Source organism: Vicia villosa, linkage group LG5 (assembly GCF_029867415.1).
Source record: "Vicia villosa cultivar HV-30 ecotype Madison, WI linkage group LG5, Vvil1.0, whole genome shotgun sequence".
NCBI classification, from domain to species: domain Eukaryota; kingdom Viridiplantae; phylum Streptophyta; class Magnoliopsida; order Fabales; family Fabaceae; genus Vicia; species Vicia villosa.
In genome coordinates this window covers 73,671,928-73,687,235 of record NC_081184.1, presented here as the reverse complement: position 1 = coordinate 73,687,235, position 15,308 = coordinate 73,671,928, and the positions used below count along the sequence as shown (strand labels likewise).

Below are 15,308 nucleotides of genomic sequence, written 5' to 3'. Positions count from 1 at the left end.
GACGAATACAAATAACAAAATCTCGCTAAAACGTATGCTTTCAAGGTATGACCGAACTGACGATGTACATGCATTGTTTCAATTCCCAAACAGTGGAGATATAAGGATGTTAATCCCTCGTCACCCCCTCGAGCCAGGAGTTGGAGTTTGTTTCTACTTTTCAATAAACCTTGATTTCAACCAGGGGCAGGGTAGATTTCGATTAATTCAATGGTGTATTTTGGTTGTCAAGAGAATCAGTCAATCCAAGCAAGGATTCAAGCAAAGGGTCAAGCAAAGGTTCAAGCATAAGGATCAAGCAAAGCAAAGGTTCAAGCATATCTTCTTCCTCGCGTTCATCCAAGATTGAGGAAGCAATGGAGGTAACATTCACAACATCTTCTTCCTCAATATATCATTCAAGATCGAGGACGTATCAAAGATGAAGCTTGCAAATCAAAGTCAACATGGCAGTCACAATATTCAAAATCCAAGGATCGAAAGGAGCATTCAAAATAAAAGGAAAGCGCCCGCTAAGTCAAAATGGAAAATTCCATAAAAGAAAACAAAAAGACTTAGGCAAAAATTAGGGCATCCCGATGGGTCAAATTCAAAGGAATTGGCCCAGGCAAAAACAAGGGATAGAAAAAACGAAGGCGACATACAAAGGATAAACTTGTGACTGCCAAATCATCAAAACTACACGTCAATGCTTGGATCTTTACAACATTTTTTCATCAGTGCTTGGATCTCTACTAAGGCTTCTGCTTAACATCAAAACGGAAGCGATTCTCTTGCAAACAAAGCAGTTTCATTGGATTAGGCAAATCTTTAGGATTTGGAGAACATCAAGGAGAAAGGGGTGGGTTAAATACATTTTGAGCCTTATATCTGTTGTTTCTTAAACCCTGAACCAAGCCAAGATACAACATTCAAAAGTCCTAATTGAGGCATGGCTAACTACGAAAGCATATTAAGTAGGTTTTATTTATACTGACTCCTAGGTTTGTTAAAACTGTTCCTAACCACTACGCTTCTTCAAACATTCATTTCTAATCATCCAGTCCTAATTCATAACGGACTTAGATTTCAAAACTTGCATACGCATCGCATTGGAGTTACTTCTCAAAGGGTACAACGTCATCTACGAATATACACTTAGCATCGAGGAGATCTCGAAACTGGTTAATCAAAGGCGGTCATTTCTAATAAAGACTCTGGAATGGGGGAACCACATCTAGAGGGTTCTCCTAAACAGGGGAAAAATTTCAAGGATTACAGGGGCATACGATCAAACATCCTATTTACTAGGGGCATTCTTCCTAAGGTTCAATCGACTTGGGTCACATCTCGAAGCAATAACAAACAGGGGCATGTCAAACTTGGGAAGAATTCAAATTCAAAAGGATAGAACACTATGGATAGCCCTCCATATCCTGGAGATCAAGAGCATACCCTTCAATCTAAACATCAAAGCATATGACACGGTTATTTTTCGGGGCACTTCCTTCATGGCTTGGAAAAACCATTACAACCCTCCATATCCTGGAAAAATCATTAATTGCAGAAAAACCATTGTGTGTCCTCTCCTTGTTTATCCGACCTCAACCTCAGCCCCATTACAACCCAAAAAGCCCTCAAATTGTGTGAATTCTCTTTGTGTAGTGAAAGTAGGATGTTTGCAAAGTCAAAGGTTGATATCGCATATTATGATCTGAGCGAAAAACACTCTAACCACGAGAGATTTTGTGAGAAGTGTGAAAAGTTTGCAGGTGAAATGCACCTTGATGTGAAGTGTGATGGACACCAAGGCGCGGTAAGCCCCAAAAGCTGACTCAAGGAAGAGATTCAAGTTGCGAATGATATCGGCTATGTTGTGGTACAAAAATAAATTCAAGGTGACCATTGTTTGATCGCTTGCATCGCTTGAGGACAAGCAATGAGATAAGTTTGGGGTTGTGATCGGTCACCATTTTACACTTAATTTCATCATGAATTCGACACACGATCGTCATGTTTGGTAAAACTTTGTGTTTGTTTTCAAATGTTTTCTTTAATTTATCTAGTTGTGGTTTATTTGTTTGCAATTTGCTTTTGTGCCATTTTCATTGTCAATTAGGTGCTTTTGATCTCGTTTGGTAATGGTTCCAGGTTAGCTTTGGATGGATGAAAGATCGCATGTCCAAGAAGTGCAAAAAAGGGAAGCAAGGAACAAAAAGGATTAAAGAGGCAGAGGCTGACACGGTCTGCCCGTGTCACCTGACACGGCCATGTCAGGCCTCTTGAAGCATTGTTCCCCCAAGACCAGAAGTTGACACGGTCTGCCCGTGTCAAGTGACACGGCCGTTTCAGCTGTGCGGACAGAATTTCTGAATTTTATGTTTTTACGAATTTTAAGTCCCGGGGGCAAATTGGGTATTCTGGCTAGGATCTGAAAACCTAGAGAGGTTAAAAGTGATTTGAGAGACAAGGAGAAGACACTTTTGGAGATCGTATGATAGAATTCCAGAGAAGAGAAAGATAGCTTCATCAAGGTTTTGGAAGACGAAGAGATTCAACGGTGGACACCATTGAAGATCAGAGTTCTCTTAATCTTTGTAATGTCTAAACTTGTTAATTTTGGTTTCTTGAATATTATGAGAGGCTAAACCCCCCAATGCCAGGGGGGTGTACCTGATTTGAATTGTAATGACTATGATCTTTGTATTTCTTAAATCAAGTATTCGTATTATGCAATTTAATTATCTAATGTTTTTATGCCTTCTTTGTTGGACAAACAAGGATTGATCTCCGGTTAACAATTTGTAGGACTATGATTGTTAAGGTTTTTAGGCAATTGAATATGAAGATATCACCTAGGGTTAGGGATACCGTAAGGTTATTTGAACATTCTTGATTATTTACATCTTTGGTTTACAAACCTATTTTCTAAGGACTTAGGCAATAGGATTGCAACCCAAAAGGTTTTCACTAAGGACTTAGGAAAACACCCTTAAGAACAAATAGTTGCATCATATGAACTTGTTAAAGAGATCTTCTTACAGAGTTATTATAAGGCAAATCATACACTTACCTTGGCATTGCTCTAAATTTATATATAAAAGTTCAACTTTAATTTCTGCTTATTTTTATTATTTTAATTATTTCATTAATAATTAAAACAACACTCATATGCTCTTTTGTTTAATTGACTTAGCATAATAACTTGTATTTCCTACGCAATCCTCGTGATCGATACTTGGGGTAAAACCCATTATAACTACACCGGTGAAAATAGTACTCTTTCTATTTTACCGATCAAGTTTTTGGCGTCGTTGTCGGGGATATCCAAAATATAAGTCATTAATTAGTCAATTAAAATTTTATTGCTCTGCAATTAAAATTTTATTTCTTCTGAAATTTTTATTTTTTTTATTTTATTTTTTACTCCCAACTAATCATTGTCTAATCTTGTATGCGAGGTAAGGCCTCAGCTGAACTTCTTTTTGACGCAGAACCAGAAAGAACATTGTGAGCACGACTACGAGAAGTTTAGCGGAAAAGACTGGCATCGAAAGAGGGATCACCTATAGTTTCAGAATCGGAAGACGAAGAAGTACTATCTATTCCGTCCGAGCATTCAGATTCTAAATCTGAAACTATGGCAGCGGATCCACCTCCTCCAAAGAGACTTTTAGGTGATTATGGAAGGGCTAATGCACCGCTTGGAAGAATGACCATAGTAAATCAACCGGTTAACGTGGCACACTTCCAACTACATCCTTCCACTATCTGCTAGTTAGAAAGCAAGCCCTTTGCTGGAAGAATCAACGAACATGCGAATAAGCATCTACAAAGATTCCTCACCACAACAACATCATTGAAGATAGAAGGCCATTTCGAAGAAGCCAAGAGACTCGTGATGTTCCCTTTCACTTTATCCGAAGATGCGGAAGAGTGGTTTTACTCACTTCCAGCTGGAAGTATCACCACATGGCAACAGATGGAAACCGCTTTTCTTAATGAGTACTTCCCCGCGTCAGTTTTCATTCGAAAAAGATATGATATTGTAAATTTCAAGCAGAAAGAAGGGGAATCGTTGGGAGATGCATATAAAAGGTTTAAGAGGTGTTTGGTTGCATGTCCTACTCATAATATGGACCCAACCGAGCAAATGCAGACTTTTGTTAATGGTCTACGAGTCAAGACAAAACAGCTTATAGACACTGCAGCCGGTGGCTCAACTAATTTTTCAACAGCCACTGGTATCAAGAGATTCATAGAAGCCATTGCCGCTAACGAGCATATTGAGTTATATGATCGTGCAATGAGCCAACCGAAAGGTAAAATTGATTTGAAGCTCGCAGATCAAGTGGTTAAAATGGAGGAACAGATTGCGGCTGAAGTAGAAAGAAGGTTAAAGAAGATGAATATTGGTGAACAGAAAGTAGCACAGGTTGAGCCAGTCACTTGAGTTTTGTGTGAAATATGTGGTTGACCACATTTTGCTATGCATTGTGTGGCAATGCAAGAACAGGTTGAACAGATTCATATGTTGAGGCAAAATAATCTATACGCCAATACATACAATCCAGGTTGGAAAAATCATCCTAATTTCGCATGGAAGGACCAACAAGGAAACTTCCAAAAGCAAGGACCAAACCAGTTTCAAGCTCCAGCTCAACCAAAACAATATAGACCTCCACAACAACAACCTCCATACCACCAACAATTTCAACACCACCCACAACAGTTCCAATCTCAAGGTCAACAATAATTCCAACAACAGGCTCCGAAGAAGGAAGAATGGGAGATAGCTATTGAAAAAATGGCAGCTCAAAATTCTCAATTCCAGGAAGAAACTAGGAGCAACCTGAGGAACACAGGGGCCTCTATCAAAAATCTGGAAATCCAAATGAGTCAGATTGCACAAAAAATGACTAACTCTCAACCACAAGGTGCTCTACCTAGTGCTACGGTTACGAATCCCAGAGACAATAATCATGTGAACGCTGTGACTACCAGAAGCAATAAATCCAATGACAAACCTGAGAAGAATTCTGATGAAGAAGATATGTTGATTGAAGTGGATGTAGATATTAAAGAAAATGAGGTTGTAAGTCAAGAGGTCACGGGGGACGAAAGGGTGGTAAAAGAAAAAGTAGTTACACCTAAACCGGCGGTTAAACTCCCTTTTCCCACAAGAAATAAGAAGAAAGAACAACATGAGAAAAATTTTGAGAAGTTCTTGGAGATGTTCAAGAAACTTGAGCTGAACATTCCCTTCTTAGAGGCACTTGAGCAAATGCCAACCTATGCAAAATTCATGAAAGATATTATTTCAAAGAAGCAGACCATCAAGAGTGATCCGATTATTCTAACTGAAACTTGTAGTGCTATTTTGCAGGGCATGAAGATTCCGGTTAAAAAGAAAGATCGAGGTTCAGTAACTACTCCATGCACCATCGGTGATAGGTCTTTCAAGAAAGCTCTGATTGATTTGGGAGCAAGTGTAAGTCTTATGCCATTATCCATCTACAAAAGATTGGGAATAGGTAAAGTACAAGATACACGAATGACACTTCAGTTTGCTGACCAATCGATGAAAAGACCGTACGGAGTGGTAGAAGACGTGTTGGTGAAAATCGACAAGTTCGTATTCCCTGTAGAATTTGTTATTCTAGAGATGCCCGAAGATGAAGAGATACCAATCATTTTGGGAAGACCATTTTTAGAGACCGGGAGATGCTTGATTGACATAGAGGAAGGTACAATGACCTTGAAAGTCTATGATGAGGAACTAAAGATTGATGTGCGAAACACCATGAAATACAAAGATGACATTGCCACAAGTCAACACATTGAGGTAATTGATCAAATTTGTGATGAAGGAAATTCTTTGACAACACAAAAGTTACCTTTAGAGAGAGTATTGAGTTTATCAATCTTTAGAAAAGAGGAGGTAGTTGATGAAAAAGATAGTTAAGTTTTAGCCATGATGGAAACAACATCATTTGTCAAAAATTCTCGCCACAACCGATGGGAGGAGCTAAGGCATCCGTTAGTGGAGGGAAGTAAAGATGAATCAAAGAAGGGGGCTGAACTAAAACAATTACTGGAGAACCTCAAATATGTCTTTTTAGACACTGAGAGTAAGTGCCCGGCCATCATAAGTTCTCACCTTGAATTCCTTCAAGAAGATAAGCTTGTCAAAGTTCTTAAAAAGGATAAGAGTGCTCTCGGATGGTCCATTGAAGACTTGAAAGGAATAAGTCCAACAATTTGCATGCACAAAATTCTAATGGAAGATGATCACAAACCGGTTGTCCAACCTCAACGACGACTCAATCCAGCGATGAAGGAAGTGGTTAGAAAGGAGGTGGTAAAACTTTTGGACGCAGGCATGATCTATCCAATATCTGACAGTTCATGGGTGAGTGCAGTTCATGTGGTGCCAAAGAAAGGTGGAATTACAGTGATTAAGAATGAAAAGAATGAGTTGATTCCCATGAGGACAGTCATAGGGTGGAGAGTCTATATTGACTACCGAAGACTAAATCTGGCGACAAGAAAAGACCACTTCTCGTTGCCTTTCATCGACCAGATGTTAGAAAGGTTAGCAGGTCATGACTACTATTGTTTCCTCGATGGCTACTCGGGGTATAATCAGATAGCTGTTGCACCAGAAGACCAAGAGAAGACCGCTTTTACATGCCCTTTTGGTATTTTTGCCTACAGAAGAATGCCATTCGGGTTATGTAATGCCCCGGCCACATTTCAAAGATGCATGCAGTCTATTTTTGCCGATATGCTTGAGAAGCATATGGAAGTATTTATGGATGACTTCTCGGTTTTTGGTAAGTCTTTTGATAATTGCTTAACTAACCTTCCTCTTGTTTTAGAAAGATGCTAACAGACCAACTTAATCCTCAACTGGGAGAAGTGCCACTTCATGGTGCGTGAAGGTATAGTTTTGGGTCACAAAATTTCTCATAAGGGAATAGAAGTTGACCAAGCAAAGATAGAAGTCATAGCAAAATTGCCCCCTCCCATCAATGAAAAAGGTATTCGAAGTTTCTTAGGGCATGCGGGTTTTTACCGTAAATTCATAAGAGACTTCTCTAAAATAGCCAAACCTTTAACTACGCTTTTAGTTAAGGACAAAACCTTTATTTTTGATAAAGAGTGTGCCGTAGCAATTGACACAATAAAGCAAAAATTAGTGTCGGAACCAATTGTTGTCGCCCCGGATTGGTCTCTACCCTTTGAGATCATGTGTGATGCAAGTGATATTGCAGTAGGGGCGGTTCTAGGACAGCATAGAGAAAAATTATTACATGTTATTTACTACGCTAGTCATGTGTTGAACCCTGCACAGATGAACTATGCAACTACCAGAAAGGAGTTGTTAGCGGTTGTTTATGCCTTTGATAAATTCAAGCAATATCTGTTGGGTTCTAGAGTCATTGTTTATACTGACCATGCTGCCTTGAAGTATCTTTTTGCTAAACAGGACTCTAAACCAAGACTGCTAAGATGGATCTTACTCCTTCAGGAGTTTGATGTGGAAATTCGTGACAAGAAAGGGTCTGAAAACACTGTGGCCAATCACTTGTCTCGAATGTCACCTATTGAAGAAACATAAGATACGCGCCCAATAAAGGACGAGTTCGCAGATGAACATATCCTCGCTGTTATTGGTGTGCCTTGGTTCGCCGACTATGCGAACTATCTGGTAGGTGGTATTATCCCTGATGATTTTGACTATAACTGAAAGAAAAAGTTTTTACATGATTGCAGGTTCTACTTGTGGGATGATCCATTCTTATACAAGAAGGGACTCGATGGCTTGATTAGAAGATGTGTACCCGAGGAGGAACAAAGGGATGTGCTAAAAGCATGCCATGACTCTGAATATGGAGGACATATTAGTGGTGATAGAACGGCTGCAAAGGTCTTACAATCTGGTTTATATTGGCCCATATTATTCAAAGACGCTCAAAGCATTGTGAAAGAATGTGACAGGTGTCAAAGAACGGGGAATATCTCAAAAAGAAATCAGATGCCTAAGAAGGATATACTTGAAGTGGAATTGTTTGATGTTTGGGGCATTGATTTCATGGGACCTTTTCCACCATCCTTTGGGAAGAACTACATCCTTGTAGCTGTGGACTACGTCTCTAAGTGGGTTGAAGCAGTTGTTCTTCCTACAAATGATGCTAAGGTGGTAGTGAACTTCCTCAGGAACAACATTTTCTCCAGATTTTGTGTACCCAGAACACTCATAAGCGATGAAGGTACTCATTTCTTGAATAAGTTGATGGAGAATCTGCTGAAGAAGTATAATGTGAAGAATAAGATTGCAACAGCATACCACCCTCAGACAAGTGGTCAAGTAGAGGTATCAAACAGGCAAATCACGCAGATTCTCGAAAAAACTGTTAACGCTTCGAGAAAAGATTGGGCTAAGAAGCTTGACGATTCATTATGGGCATACAGGACTACGTTCAAAACTCCCATAGGCATGTCACCCTATTAGTTGGTTTATGGTAAAGCTTGTCATTTGCCACTCGAGCTTGAGCACAAAGCATTTTGGGCCTCTAAATTCCTCAACTACGATATTGTCAAAGCGGGTGAGTCTCGTATTCTTCAACTACATGAGTTAGAGGAATTTCGAGATCAAGCGTATGAAATTGCAAAGATGTACAAAGAACAAACAAAGAAGTCGCATGATCAAAGAATCATCAAGAAGGACTTTTGGGAAGGACAACTGGTGTTGTTGTTTAATTCGAGGCTGAAGTTGTTTCCTGGAAAATTGAAGTCAAGATGGTCAGGGCCGTTTGTAGTGCACAAGATATTCCCACATGGTACGATCGAAATTAAAAACCAAACCAATGGGGACATATTCAAAGTCAATGGACAGAGGTTGAAGCCTTATTATGCTGGGAAGGAGGCTGGATTAATTGATCATGTGCGTCTCACCTAATGGGGCGGACGTCCGTCGAGCCACGCGACGTTAAACGAAGCGCTGAGTGGGAGGCAACCCACTATTTTTGTTCGAAACAGTTTTTTTTTGTTTTTCTTATTGTTTTTGTTTTGTAGGTTGTCTTTGAAACAAAGATATCAAGGAGTGAACAGAGCAGAAAATCCAAGACGGAAAATTTTTCGGAGAACAGTGCCTGACACGGTCTAACCGTGTCACTTGACACGGCTGTGTCACACTGTTCATAAATTTTGAAGACCTAAGACAATTTTCCAGAAGCGGACACGGTCTGACCGTGTCACTTGACACGGCCGTGTCACACTGCGCAAATTTTTTGAGGGACGAGGAATTTTCTTCCAGAATCGAACACGGTCTGACCGTGTTGGGTGACACGACCGTGTCACCGGGCCAGATTTTGAATTTTCTTCTTGCGTGTGGGTCCCGCGTGGCCCCCCAATTAAACCCTATTTTTCCTTTTCTCTTCCCTCACTTTTCTCCATCTTTCTCTTTCTTCTTCTCTCTTCTCCCACACAAACCCACCACCTCCATTAAACCTCCACAATAAACCTTCATCTACCACTCTAAAAATTCGTTCTTTCCCCACACCCACTTCACAAAAAGTGTTCCATTCGTCGTTCTCCATCTACCTACGGTGGCCGTTTTCACTAACTCGAATTTTTAGTTTTGTGAAATTTTCAGGTACCCAAAATGCCCCCAAAGAATGATTCCAGAAGAAGACCAACCCAGGATGGATCTTCGAGACCACAAACCCGACCACGGAGGAATGTTGAACGGCCGGCTGAGCCTGACACCGGGAATGCTCATGGGATCACATTCATCCATCCCGCTCATGACGTCCGATATGCAAAACACAAGGACCGACGGTTAATTCCGAACAGGTATATGTGTCCCTCTACTTTAGCTGAATTGGGATTGTCTGAAGATGTGCATAGGCTGTTGAATAAAATAGGGCTGTTAGACTTTATGGTGCGTGCGACACCAACTTATGAACGGATAACCTTAGAGTTCTTGAGTTCGGTTGAGTACAAGGTCCATACTGAGTGGGAAGGGCATCTTACTATGTGCACCGGTGCAATCACATTTCAGTTGTTTCAGACACAACACCGGTTGACTTTAGAGGAATTAGGTGCTATCCTTAGCCTACCCGTTGATGGACCGGGTAAATTGCCTGGAAATATTGTACCAGGAGAGTTTTGGGGAACATCACCGGAACAGAATATATAGCTAAAGACGCGAAAGCCTCTCGGATTCACAATCCATGTTTTCGTTATGTGTAAAAATGTTTGGCTTATTCTATGTTTGGCAGGGGTGACAGTCAGGGAGTTATTTCGCAACCCGAACTTTTTCTTATGTCCTCTATGATCTCTGACACTCCGGTTAATGTGGCTGCTTTTGTGGTTGCACATTTAAGCAAGGTGGGAAAAGCTGTTTCTAGTGACATTTGTGTTGGAGGTATTATTACTCAAATAGCTAAATTTCTTGGCTATGACCCGGTGGTGTATCATCATGAGCCCGTAGCACGTATGACCAAACTTGATATACTTGCTTTGATTAACCAGCTTGTGATACAAATGAAAGGTACTACTTACGAGTACAAAGTTGAGAAGACGGTGGTATTGACCCTTCCAGACCCTTCACGAACGTCCACCCTTAGCGAGGAGAATTGGCTCTATCGTGAACTTTTTAGGAGCAACTTTCAGTTTCAGCCGAATGCTGAGAGGGAGCATATACAGGTAGAGACGGGTCAATCGTCGCAAGGTGGTTGTCGATCTTCCTCTTTCACGAGTGAAGAATGGAAATGGATACATGGCGAATTTGCTGACCTCCGAGGTGAACAAGCACGCCAAGGTCTGGAGTTACACCGTCAAGGAACTGAACAAACTCGTCAAGGTGTCATGATGACTGAAATGCACAGCATGATGCAACAATTGATGTTGCATTTCCCCCACCCACCTCCGCAGTAAGATGCTCTGTAAGTCCTCTCTCGCGAGTACGAAAACATTGGGGACAATGTTTAGTGCAAGTGGGGGAGGGATTTTATCAGTATTGTTTTCTTGTTTTAGTATTTCATTTTAATTTGTTATCGTTTGAAGTTTTTTTTAGTTGTATCAAAAGTGTAACAGGATGAAGATTGATGTCGAAGGCATGAGTTAATGAGTGGTGAATGGATGGACGACACAACCAAAAGCTAATTTCTGAAAGCACTTTGGAAGTAGATGTAGCCGAAAATGTCGGACGCAACGTGGTGAACGGAATTGAGCAGTTAAGTGACGAAATCAAGCCGGAAAGAGAAGTCACACGACATGAAGGGTGTGTGGAAGCTGCAAATTTAACCTACCTGGTGAGGAATATAAAAGGCCAAACACTTAGAGAGATCACCATAAGAGTGAAATCAGGTATGTCTTTATCTCCCTAATTTTGCGTCTGTCCTACCAACACAATACAATTGTGAAATCACACAAGAGGCATTTGTTTGTTTTTCCTCCTATCCTTGTTTTCCACCATTGTTGTTTTTGTTTTTGTCATATCCCTCGTTTACCCCGTTGAGCTATTCCTCCTTGTTTGTTTTTCTTTCTATCCATCCTTCATGGTTACCATTTTCGTTTAGCACTTATCGTTGTTGATCTCAAAACCATGTGAAAATTGTAAGTTTGGGGTGGTACATATGAAAATAAAGGGGCAAGTGTGCAAAAAAATAAATAAATAAACACAAGAAAAAAGAGATGTGGGTGAAACACACCAAGAAAAAAAAAACAAGAAAAAGAAAAAAAAAAGAGTTTGACACACTTGCCCAAAAAGAATTGAAAGACTCGTTGATTCTAACACTCGAAATTTCGGTGAATACAGAGAGTCTGAGAAGAAACCCCCATACACACATGAACACAAAAACGAGAGAAGTAACATAAGTGCAGAAAAACCATTGTGTGTCCTCTCCTTGTTTATCCGACCTCCTCCTCAGCCCCATTACAACCCAAAAAGCCCTCAAAATGTGTGAATTCTCTTTGTGTAGTGAAAGTAGGATGTTCGCAAAGTCAAGGGTTGATATCGCATATTATGATCTGAGCGAAAAACATTCTAACCACGAGAGATTTTGTGAGAAGTGTGAAAAGTTTCCAGGTGAAATGCACCTTGATGTGAAGTGTGATGGACACCAAGGTGCGGTAAGCCCCAAAAGCTGACTCAAGGAAGAGATTCAAGTTGCGAATGATATCGACTATGTTGTGGTACAAAAATAAATTCAAGGTGACCATTGTTTGATCGCTTGCATCGCTTGAGGACGAGCAATGAGATAAGTTTGGGGTTGTGATCGGTCACCATTTTACATTTAATTTCATCATGAATTCGACACACGATCGTCATGTTTGGTAACACTTTGTGTTTGTTTTCAAATGTTTTCTTTAATTTATCTAGTTGTGGTTTATTTGTTTGCAATTTGCTTTTGTGCCATTTTCGTTGTCAATTAGGTGCTTTTGATCTCGTTTGGTAATGGTTCCAAGTTAGCTTTGGATGGATGAAAGATCGCATGTCCAAGAAGTGCGAAAAAGGGAAGCAAGGAACAAAAAGGAGTAAAAAGGCAGAGGCTGACACGGTCTGCCCGTGTCACCTGACACGGCCGTGTCAGGCCTCTTGAAGCATTGTTCCCCCAAGACCATAAGCTGACACGATTTGCCCGTGTCAAGTGACACGGCCGTGTCAGCTGTGCGGACAAAATTTCTGAATTTTATGTTTTTACGAATTTTAAGTCCCGGGGGCAAATTGGGTATTCTGGGTGGGATCTGAAAACCTAGAGAGGTTAAAAGTGATTTGAGAGACAAGGAGAAGACACTTTTGGAGATCGTACGATAGAATTCCAGAGAAGAGAAAGATAGCTTCATCAAGGTTTCGGAAGACGAAGAGATTCAACGGTGGACACCATTGAAGATCAGAGTTCTCTTAATCTTTGTAATGTCTAAACTTGTTAATTTTGGTTTCTTGAATATTATGAGAGGTTAAACCCCCCAATGCCATGGGGGTGTCCCAGATTTGAATTGTAATGACTATGATCTTCGTATTTCTTTAATCAAGTATTCGTATTATGCAATTTAATTGTCTAGTGTTTTTATGCCTTCTTTGTTGGACAAACAAGGATTGATCTCCGGTTAACAATTTGTAGGACTATGATTGTTAAGGTTTTTAGGCAATTGAATCTGAAAATATCACCTAGGGTTAGGGATACCGTAAGGTTATTTGAACATTCTTGATTATTTACATCTATGGTTTACAAACCTATTTTCTAAGGACTTATGCAATAGGATTGCAACCTAAAAGGTTTTCACTAAGGACTTAGGAAAACACCCTTAAGAACAAATAGTTGCATCATATGAACTTGTTAAAGAGATCTTCTTACAGAGTCATTATAAGGCAAATCATACACTTACCTTGGCATTGCTCTAAATTTATATATAAAAGTTCAAATTTAATTTCAGCTTATTTTTATTATTTTAACTTATTTCATTAATAATTAAAACAACACTCCTATGCTCTTTTGTTTAATTGACTTAGCATAATAACTTGTATTTCCTACGCAATCCTCGTGATCGATACTTGGGGTAAAACCCATTATAACTACACCGGTGAAAATAGTACACTTGCTATTTTACCGATCAATGCTTCTGGTAACCTTACCGATGACAGTAACCTTACTGTGGGTTTATTTCGAATCACCTGATTGATGCTTCCGGTAACCTTACCGACGACAGTAGCCTTACTATTGGTTTATTTCCAATCACCTGATTGATGCTTCCAGTAACCTTACCGATGACAGTAGCCTTACTGTTGGTTTATTTCCAATCACATGATTGATGCCTCCGGTAACCTTACCGATGATAGTAACCTTACTGTGGGTTTATTTCCAATCACCTGATTGACGCTTCCCGGTAACCTTACCAATGATAGTAACCTTACTGTTCGTTTAACTCCAATCACCTGATTGATGTATCCCGGTAACCTTACCAATGATAGCAACCTTGCTGTTCTAACTACGCATGTACATAAGCATGAGCATTATCCACATACATAAACATTACCAAGCCGGCATAAGCATAGCCGTGGTATAGGTGCGAATATGGTTTAAACAGAGTCCAATGGGTTTAAGGAGTTAAAATCTCGGGATTACGTTAGCATACATACATACGCATTAGCATATGAATATCATCTAGTGCATTCACATATTACAAAAGCCTAGTTTCCGACCCTCGAGTCGTGAGTTTCCAACCCTCGTGTTGTGATAGGTGTGTTTTTCGACCCTCGAGTCGTGAGTTTCCAACCCTCGTGTTGTGATAAATGTGTTTTCCGACCCACGTGTCGCGAGTTTCCAACCCTCGGGTTGTGATTGGTTTTTTTCCAACCCTCGAGTCGTGAGTTCCTAAACATATCGTATTCTTTCCGACCCTCGAGTCGCGAACTCCAACTTCATACATCTATAGGATACCGTCAAGGACTTTATGCGGATAAACTTGCTAGCACTATAGCAAGTGAATCTTTTTCATGCAGGTAAGTTTGCTAGAACTATAGCAAATGATTCCTCTTATGCAGGTACGCTTGTCAGAACCATGGCAGGTAATTCCTTTGGTGCAGGTAAGTTTGCTAGAACTATAGCAAATAATTCCTATTGGTGCAGGTAAACTTGTCCGAACCCGGGCAAGTGACTCCTATTGGTGCATGTGAACTTGTCAGAACTATGACAAGTGATCCTAATGGCGCAGGTGAAATTTGTCCGAATTAGGGCAAATGATCCTAATGGTGCAGGTGAACTCGTCCGAACCAGGGCGAGTGATCCTAATGGTGTAGGTGAAATTGTCCGAACCAGGGCAAGTGATCCTAATGGTGCAGGTGAAATTGTCCGAATCAGGGCAAATAATCCTAATGGTGCAGGTGAACTCGTCCGAACCAGGGCGAGTTATCCTAATGGTGCAGGTGAAATTGTCGGATCCAGGGCAAGTGATCCTAATGGTGCAGGTGAACTCGTCCGAACCAGGGCAAGTGATCGTAATGGTGAAGGTGAAATTGTCCGAATCAGGGCAAATAATCCTAATGGTGCAGGTGAACTTGTCCAAACCAGGGCAAGCGATCCTAATGGTGCAGGTGAACTTGTCAGAACTATGACAAGTAATCCTATTGGTGCAGGTGAACTCGTCCAAACCAGGGCAAGTGATCCTATTGGTGCAGGTGAAATTGTCCGAACCAGGGCAAATGATCCTATTGGTGCAGGTGAACTTGTTAGAACTATGACAAATGATCCTATTGGTGCGGGTGAGCTTGCTAGAACTATAGCAAGTGATCCTTTTGGGGTTCACAAACTACGAAA

General features: G+C 40.5%; 1 protein-coding gene across 1 annotated transcript; it reads left to right on the top strand.

The window, feature by feature from the left end:
* Positions 1-4,894: 4,894 nt before the first annotated feature.
* Positions 4,895-5,944, top strand: LOC131604841 (uncharacterized). Its single transcript, XM_058877256.1, has 2 exons — positions 4,895-5,074; positions 5,366-5,944. The coding sequence occupies exons 1-2, from the start codon at positions 4,895-4,897 to the stop codon at positions 5,942-5,944; spliced, it is 759 nt and encodes a 252-aa protein (XP_058733239.1).
* The last annotated feature ends 9,364 nt before the right edge of the window (positions 5,945-15,308 follow it).